At 42.9% G+C, this 8,469-nt stretch overlaps 1 protein-coding gene across 1 annotated transcript; it reads left to right on the top strand.

Annotated features, from left to right (window-relative positions):
• Positions 1-2,100: 2,100 nt before the first annotated feature.
• sema4e (semaphorin 4e) lies at positions 2,101-8,464 on the top strand. The gene is made up of 14 exons (XM_037681727.1): positions 2,101-2,232; positions 2,322-2,467; positions 4,183-4,245; positions 4,336-4,434; positions 4,555-4,654; positions 4,733-4,843; positions 4,922-5,073; positions 5,204-5,382; positions 5,474-5,630; positions 5,709-5,931; positions 6,021-6,136; positions 6,221-6,378; positions 6,466-6,518; positions 7,391-8,464. The coding sequence occupies exons 1-14, from the start codon at positions 2,136-2,138 to the stop codon at positions 7,903-7,905; spliced, it is 2,169 nt and encodes a 722-aa protein (XP_037537655.1). The 5' UTR covers positions 2,101-2,135; the 3' UTR covers positions 7,906-8,464.
• The last annotated feature ends 5 nt before the right edge of the window (positions 8,465-8,469 follow it).

Raw genomic sequence — 8,469 nt, 5'->3', positions numbered from 1 at the left:
TATATATATATTTTTTTTTTTTTTTATTTTTTTTATTTTTATTTTTTTTTAATACATATATATAAAAGATACATTCTTCAGTATGTGTGCAGAAACAAAAAGTTAATATTGGATAATAAAACATTCATTAACAACTGCTTGAATTGACAAAGGGCCCACTGAGCAAGGAGACGTCTAAACAACGTCTTTTTAAAGTCGTTTTTTCACGTCTACTTTTGGTCCCTCCCAGGTGCAGACTGTAACTCCAGATGACGTCTTTTTCCGACGTCCACTGGAAGGTCAATATAGACGTATTTTCTACATCAAAATTTAACTTATTTTATTCACTTCAGATAAAAATATAATTAGTAAGTGCTTCGTGTTGTCTTCATTGCATGTTCCCATGCAGTGTTTAACACATACACCCTCAGATGGATGTTGGAATGACTGGGGTTTGACCTTCGGGTTTAAGGTCAGCTGCTCTGCCGCTGCGCATCTCTGTGCACCAAACAAAGCTAAAGAAACAGTATATTTGACCATCTATTGTGCAACAGGAAACCACTACAGATACTAGGTTTACAATTAAATAATCACTCCTTAAATGTCACTAGAAACATGGACTAAGTTTTACAAATAAATCACTCCTTAATTTTTTTCCTTTATCCTCTTTACTGGATTAACAGAAATAGCTTCGAGAGAAAATAGCAACAGTTGGTTTATGAATAAAGTCGTGCAAATTTATAATCATAAAACAGTAACTGTGCACAGTTACTGTTTTATGATTATAAATTATGATTGTAAATGTTATGATTATAAAAATTATGATTCACTAAGGCACACCTGCACCTGTCTTGGATGTCTATACGACCTCCAAGTCCGACGTTCAAACATTCGACTTTATATCGACGTACAGTGACGTCACGGTTAGACGTCCAGAGTGGACCTTGTTTGCACGTCGCGGAGACGTCCAGAATTGGTCTAGACCGACGGACTCAATATAAACGTGACCTGCACATCCATTCGACGTCTAATGTTTAGTGGGGGGGCTCCATTGTTACTTCCTCTAGATCTGTTCCTGTTCACCCCACCTGATCCTGGATCAGCCGCCCTCTGCTGACTGATAAGAGCGCGGCTAACAATCAAACGCTAATCAGATCAGAGGTCGGCGCTCGCGCAGCTTCAACGTCTGTTTGAAGGAGGAAACGACGAGAACCAGGGCGCGTCGGGCGCTTTGGCTTTTACTGCGGGGATTGAGCTCGGAGAGGCGGGCGAAGGATCCTCAGAGGCCGGCTGCAGGCTGAGTTACACCCGCGGACTGTTTTCCTCTCGCTCCCTCCAACAACAGTGAGTTCACCTCCACTTTTTCAACTTTATCTCCTTGAACGTAGCCGACGTTTGCATTTAAAGCTAAATGACGTCGAGTGATAGTTTGAACAGGTGAACTAAAACTTTTTTTTCTTAACTTCCTCCATTGTTTACAAGTGATTTGACTGATTTCGAGCCCGTTTTAGTGTATAAACCATGGTGTGCGCGCGCGTGCGTGCGTGTGTGTGTGTGTGGTGCTGAGTGAAGTTGGCTCTGGCCCCAGATCCAAAGTATGTGAAAACATGTGGAGCATTCTCTGACATGCCGAGGCTCATCTTTATCACCTGCACACACCCAGCCCGCAGCATCTGTTTCTGCCGTGATGGTGTTTCGAACCACTTTGTGTATCCTGTTGCAAAAGGGCAGCTCTTTGTGGTGAAACTTGTGTAAGCTCTCATGGTTCTGCAGCACAGCTGACAGAAAGCCTTTCATGGCCCTGCATTAACATCACTATGGCTCTGACAGAATTACCGCTGCCCTTTCTTTCGTTTACTTTTAACCATTTTCCCCCCACCTTGTTTTTATTTTCCTCTCTCCTGTTCACGTTTTGAACATCTCTCTCTCTGGTCTAATGTGCGGTGAATTAATAAAACTCATACAAGCATCTCTCTCTTTCAGGCCTCCTCTGCTTTGTTCCTCCGGTCTGTGCCATCCATCTTGCCATGGACAGCCTGCTGCGCGGGGCCAGTGAAGGGGCCGGTGCCCTGCAGACGACACAGACGCAACTCGCTGCTGCTGCGAGCCTGGAAAACAATCAAATCTAAATCCCTCCAAGATTGAACAAAGAAGACATGCATCCACTGCGATCCCTCGGTGTCTTGTGGCTGCTGCCCGTGGCGTTGATGCTCAAGGAGAACTGTGTCCCACGCAAATCCGTGCCCTATCATAGTGAGTGTTTCTGCTCTTCAGTGCATCTTTGGCTTTTGAGCGGTCTCACCGAGCGCTTGCTGAGTTAAGGAGTTATAATCTGTCTCTAGGCAACAATGCCCTTCAGTTCGGAGAGCAGGGCGTTTCCAACTACTCCACCATGCTGCTGAGAGAAGACCTGGATCTGTTGGTGCTGGGTGCCAGGGAGGCGGTGTTCGCTCTCCATCTCAGCAACATCTCCAATAAACAAGCCTCGGTAAGAGCTCCTTTATTAACAGTAGTTAAGGCCAGTTTTGCTTTGCAGAGCTTCCTAATTTGCTTGTTGCGTTTGCCGTGTTTTGAAATGTCTTATTGTAGCGTTTTGACCCCAGACGTGCACATTTATTGTATTGTGACTGTTCTCTGATGCAAGCTCCTCAATCAGCAGCTGGGTTTTAATAAGATCAGGGAAAACTCTACCGTATTTTCAAGCCTATAAGTCACACCTTTTTGCCTAATTTGAATACCTTATGACTTATAGGCCAAAGCGACTTATTTATGATTTTTTTTTCCCCATATTCATAAAACAATTTTTGACAGAGATATGACCGTTTTCATTAATTCTGACATGGAAAATATTGAACACTATCAATTTCAGCTGATAGATGGCACTCAAGTAATATGGCATGCATGTAATAGGTAAAAATGGCTATTGATGACACAATCGGCTTGCCATAGCCTGCCACCTTCGTCCAGCTCGCCTGGAGCAAACGTCAAATCAGCTTCATTTCGTGGTGCTGCCCCGGCGAAATGCAGCTGATTTGACCGTTGAAGTGCATTTATTAAGGAAAAGTTCAACTGAGACACACCTTTACCATAAAGTCACGCAAACAAATAATTGTTTTGCTTATCTTGTTAAATTTTGAAGAAATGTGTAGCGTGCCTCCTTCCTGATTTCCTCCTGTGCACGCTCCCGCGGCCGCCGTTTGGCAGCCAATCGACTTTTGGCACAACACCGGCCCACATTTCCGGGTTGTCAGTGGTGATGCATAATAGATGCTACGTTTATGACAAAGCATCTTGTTTATGTTTTTTTCCTCTTTATTAGATATATTTGGACTGATGCGACCTGTACGGCAGAAAATACGGTAGATAATTGGATTCCTGACTTTAATCTCAGAATTCTGACTTTTTTGCTCAGAACTGAGGATAAAAATAATTATAGCACCGTGACCCTAATCCTCTTCACGTAATAAACGCGAGGCGTCAGCGGTGACGCATAATAGATGCAACTAATATGGCGAAGCGACTATTTATGGCTTTTTCCAAATTATTAAACATTTTTGGACAGATGCGATTTATATTCCGGTGTGACTTATAGGCTGGAAAATACGGTAATTTAGAAAGAACGCCGCCCGATGGGCTCGCCTCAGGGTAATGAAGACTTATAGCACAATTTATTACTGCTACATCAGGCAACATAATCTGAACCAGCTTGAAATGTTTACACACAAACTTTATTAACATTACCACTTTTAAACATACAAGCACAGCTTTAAACAGTAGTTCAGATCGTTTGAAGTTGACTGCTATAAACAATTAATATCTCACCTGTTGCAGGAAAGTCTTACTTAGTTTGGAGAAATAGAGTTAAACAAGACCAAAGTGAAATGCTGCCATCTTAAAACAACTCCAATCTGTAATATTTGATAGCAACTCATGCAAACACTTGTTTTTTTATAAACCTTCACATAATGTTCTGGCAGAAATATTATGATAATCCAGTAGGAAGCTCATCAGGCTGCATCGCAAGTGCTATAGATTCTGCTGCCGCTCTGTATCGCTTGCAAACAAGCCTAAAATTTTATGTCGGTACCTTGTTTAGAAGAATTTTCCGAAAATTTGCCAAAAAATGCAAAAGATTAAAACAAGTTTGTCTTATTTACACGTAACTACAGTTATAGAAAATAATCCTAAAACTGTCTCTTGTAGGTTAAATGGGAAGTTACTCCAACCCAAGTAAAAGAATGTGAAAACAAAGGAAAGGATCGAGAGGTTGGTCACTTGAGTTACAAACTGCACCATTGAAAACTTTCACAGAAAGCAAAACCAGTCATTCTCTCTCTGTCCCTTTTTAATTTCCAGACGGAGTGCAAGAACTACATCAGAATCCTGCATAAGATGAAGGATGGCCGCATGTTTGTGTGCGGAACTAATGCTTTTGATCCCGAATGTGATTACTTGGTGAGACAAATTCACTTTTGTTCTCTGTCGACGTATTTTATTTTATTTTTTTTTTGACAATGAACGTCATTAGAACTTGCTGAGTCATGTTTATATCAAGCAATGTGTTTGTTGTGTCAGCGATATAAGAATGGAGAGCTGACTTTCGACAAGGCAGGAGAAGATGGCAAAGGAAAGTGTCCGTTTGATCCTTTCCAGAGATATGCCTCCATCATGGTTGGTGAGTAGAAGTTATGGATCCTGAACTATGAACTTTGAAGTAGCATCGCTGTTTTGATGGGAATGTTTTTCCTGCCAGATGACGATCTCTTCTCAGCCACCTCCATGAACTTCCTGGGCTCTGAGCCCATCCTAACACGCAGCTCTCCCGGGTACATACGCACCGAGTTCAAGACCTCCTGGCTTCAAGGTAAGATGCAACTTTGTTTTCAGTGGGAGCAGTTTTACTCCAACGATCTGCTCTATTTTTATTTTTTTTTTATCCTAGAGCCCAACTTTGTTTCCATGACTTGGATGCCTGAGAGTGAGCAGAGCAAGGAGGGAGATGATGACAAGGTGTACCTCTTCTTCAGCGAGACAGCTGTGGAGTTCGACTGCTACAACAAACTGGTGGTCCCTCGTGTGGCTCGTGTGTGCAAGGTGACAATACCACATAAACAGCACTTCCTCAGCTGCGCTATTTCTGCCCCTTTCCGCCGCTTGATTATGCATACTGCTTCTTTTTGTCAGTTTTTCCTTGCAGTGCAATGGTGTTTTTATGTGCCCATAGGGGGATCTTGGAGGTCAGAGGACTTTGCAAAAAAAGTGGACATCCTTCCTTAAGACCAGAATAAACTGTCCGGTGCTGAACTCCAAGCTGCCGTACGTTATCCAGGACTCGTACCTCTGGTGTGACTTCAAGCTGCCCTGGCAAAACTGTATTATCTTTGCCATCTTCACTCCACAATCGTACGTTTTGACCAAAAACATTAGAAAGAGGAGGATTTGAACACTTAAATGTGCTTAGCTCTAAAAATGGCTGTTTAAATGTGTGTTTCAGGGACTTGTCAGATCTGTCTGCAGTTTGTGCGTACAGCATGTCTGACATCAGCAAAGTGTTTTCAGAGGGGAACTACAAGACCCCAGTTCCTGTCGGAACCTCTTTTGTTAAGTGGGTGATGTATAGTGGAGAGGTCCCTGTCCCTCGGCCCGGAGCTGTGAGTCCACTCAAGTCGTGTGTAGAAGGGGCTCAGTAGGAAGTATTGACTCTGTTCTACCTTCCTTTCCTTCATCAGTGTATAAACAATGAGGCTCGCAAGTTGGGAATAACTCAAAGCCTGGAGCTCCCGGACCGGACCCTACAGTTTGTCAAAGATAAGCCCCTCATGGACCAGGCTGTCGAGCCCATAGAAGGGGAACCTCTGCTGATACGAAGGGGGGCTACATTCACACGAATCATCGTCAACCAAGTGCAAGCTGCAGATGGACAAAAGTACCACGTCATGTTTATAGCCACAGGTGTGGGTGGGATCTGTTTTTTTTCTTCTTCCCCTTATTCTTTTCATTAGACTAAGCATTAAACCAAACGTGCTGTTTTATTCAAACAGAGGAAGGAACGATGCTGAAAGCTGTGAACTACGATGGAGAGATGTTCATCATAGAGGAAGTCCAGCTCTTCCAGCCTCCTCAGCCAATCAAGATCGTCATATTTTCCAATGTCACGGTAATTTAAAACCATTGCGTGACTCCAAAATCTATTTTCTGGTGCATGTGACTATTTTTGCTTTGTCTTTGTTGTCGTGCGCAGGGTCAGATTTACGCAGGCTCAGACTCAGGAGCGGCTCAGATACCGCTCGCCAGCTGTGAGAGGTCCTCATCCTGTGTGGACTGTGTTTTAGCCAGAGATCCATACTGTGGCTGGGACACCACTGATGAGAAATGTGTTCTCCTTTCCAGCTCACAAAGGTAGGCAGCAGCTGTCCTGATGTGCAGAGCAAGCAGAATTTATAATGTTTCCTTTTACACTAAATTTGTATTTTATCATTTTGTTAGAGAGCTAATCCAAAGTGTGACACAAGGAAATGCTTCTCTTTGTCCTGTTGCTGGTGAGTCCGTGTGTAAATGTTTTTTATGAGGCTGCTGCAAGTAGGCCTGTCGCAATAAACAATAAATCGATTAATAGCATGATAAATGAAAATAATCGACCTCATTTTCATTTATCGGCTTTATTGTTTCTTCGTGTCTCTCTCTTTCTCCTGGAGATGACAAAAAGGCTCAACTCCAGTGCTCTTCTCCGACCCCTCTCTGTCTGCTTTTTCTCTTTTCTTTAAAATCCATTTTAACTGTCCAAAATCACATTTTTGGATTGTTAAAAGCAGCCAAGCTGAGAAGCTAAGCTACGAGCTAAGCTAACAGGCTGACCTCGGGGAAAAAAACTCCATCTTGTCAAAGCTCCAAAATTCACGGTTGAAACCCGTGCCTGTGCTTCGTCTAAAAAGTTGTTTTTCTCTGAGAAGCTGAGAAATTATTGTCTGATTTTTTAATTAAAAGATTTGTGTGATAAATGCTATGCTAAAGAGCTCAAATCACATCGAGCATCCGCCATTTTGAGAACCAAAAAACAGGAAGGAGAGACAGCCCATGTCATGTCAAGGGGCCTCCCTCCCATTTTCTTAAAGAGACACACTGCTTGCTCCCTTACTAGCCATCCTTTGGTTCAAACAGTCTTATACTGCCATTTAGTGGTCAACAGAGGTACTACACACAAAACAAATGACCAACATTTCTTCTTAAATTTGACAATAATTAGTAATTGTCAAATTTCAAACAATATTATCGTTTATCGCAATAATTTCTGAGACAATTAATCGCCCAGCAAAATTTGTTATTGTGACAGGCCTAGCTGCAAGATTTTAAAATAGTCCATTATTGAATGGTTAAATAAACTCATATTTGTGTGTTTTTGTTCTGATTTCAGACCCTGTTCAGCCTGTGAGTCTGTCCACCCGGCCAGGCGGTGAACTTAAGCTCAGCTGTCCGTCACCTTCTCACCTGACGAACGTTAGATGGGAGCAGAACAACAATGTCCTCACGTTCTCACCTCGTCAGCAGATTTTGCCAGACGCACTGATCATTTTGAACGCTACAATTAGCGATTCCGGCCGCTACCGCTGTTTGTCTGTGGAGCGCTCCAAAGCTGGCGAATTTAGCACCACTGTAGCTGATTACCAGGTCAGCATCGACCCAACAGACACCGGCAACAAGGGTCTGACTTCTGTTTCTCAGCCTCTGACCGACAGCTTATCTATTGCTGGACTGCAGGCTGCCGTTGCTCTCCTTGTTATTAGTCTTACTGCCCTTTTAGCCTGGAACTTTTACAAAAAACACATACCTCTGCCCTGGAAATGTTGGACGGCACAGAACAGCAGCAGTGATAACAACCACGTGGTGGAGGCGGGGCACTCATTTATTCAGAAGGGGGTTATAACCTAACATCTGTGCCGTGTATGAATGATGATTCAGACAGCTGAAATACAGTGATACTGTGCTGCACCGGCATTAACATGTTTGAAACTGTTGGATTGAATTCATGGGTAAGTTTGTTTTTTCAAAAGGCAGATTTCACATTTAGTCAATATTTTCAGGCATACTCGTTCTCTTATGTTGGTCTTTCAGTGTTCCAAAGAGAGGAAACTGATCTAAAATGTTTGTTTAATAAAGTAACCCAGCCTCTAAACTCTTTTTGTAATGAGCAGATAGAGTTCACTTTGTTTGTGAGGAGAGCAGTTTTTCTTCGTGCTGGAACAAGCTTTGACTGCTTTTTCATGCTGTTGTGCAAGCTCTCTTCCTCTGAAGTCTTTCCACACGTTCTGAATCACGTGTTGGGTGAGGGGCAGATGTTCCAGCTCCTCTTCAGGTTGTCTGTTGGGGATTTTTAGGTCCTTGCTCTGTCAAAACACTCCTGATGACATCTAGAACTCCTAAAAATGATAGCTACAGTATAATGGCAGTACAGTGGCGCAGTTAGACTTCTTCTCGTTTCTCAGGTCGCCAGAT

Source organism: Nematolebias whitei, chromosome 9 (genome assembly GCF_014905685.2).
Source record: "Nematolebias whitei isolate Nwh7 chromosome 9, NemWhi1, whole genome shotgun sequence".
NCBI lineage: Eukaryota > Metazoa > Chordata > Actinopteri > Cyprinodontiformes > Rivulidae > Nematolebias > Nematolebias whitei.
This window is presented reverse-complemented; position numbering and strand designations above follow the sequence as displayed.

What these genes read in the sequence shown, in the direction of transcription:
- sema4e (XM_037681727.1), top strand. Translation starts at nt 2,136, where the DNA reads ATGCATCCACTGCGATCCCTCGGTGTCTTGTGGCTGCTGCCCGTGGCG. An exon ending in CGTCATGTTTATAGCCACAG is followed by an intron (nt 5,932 to 6,020) that starts GTGTGGGTGGGA and finishes TTATTCAAACAG; the next exon opens with AGGAAGGAACGATGCTGAAA. An exon ending in CTCCTTTCCAGCTCACAAAG is followed by an intron (nt 6,379 to 6,465) that starts GTAGGCAGCAGC and finishes TCATTTTGTTAG; the next exon opens with AGAGCTAATCCAAAGTGTGA.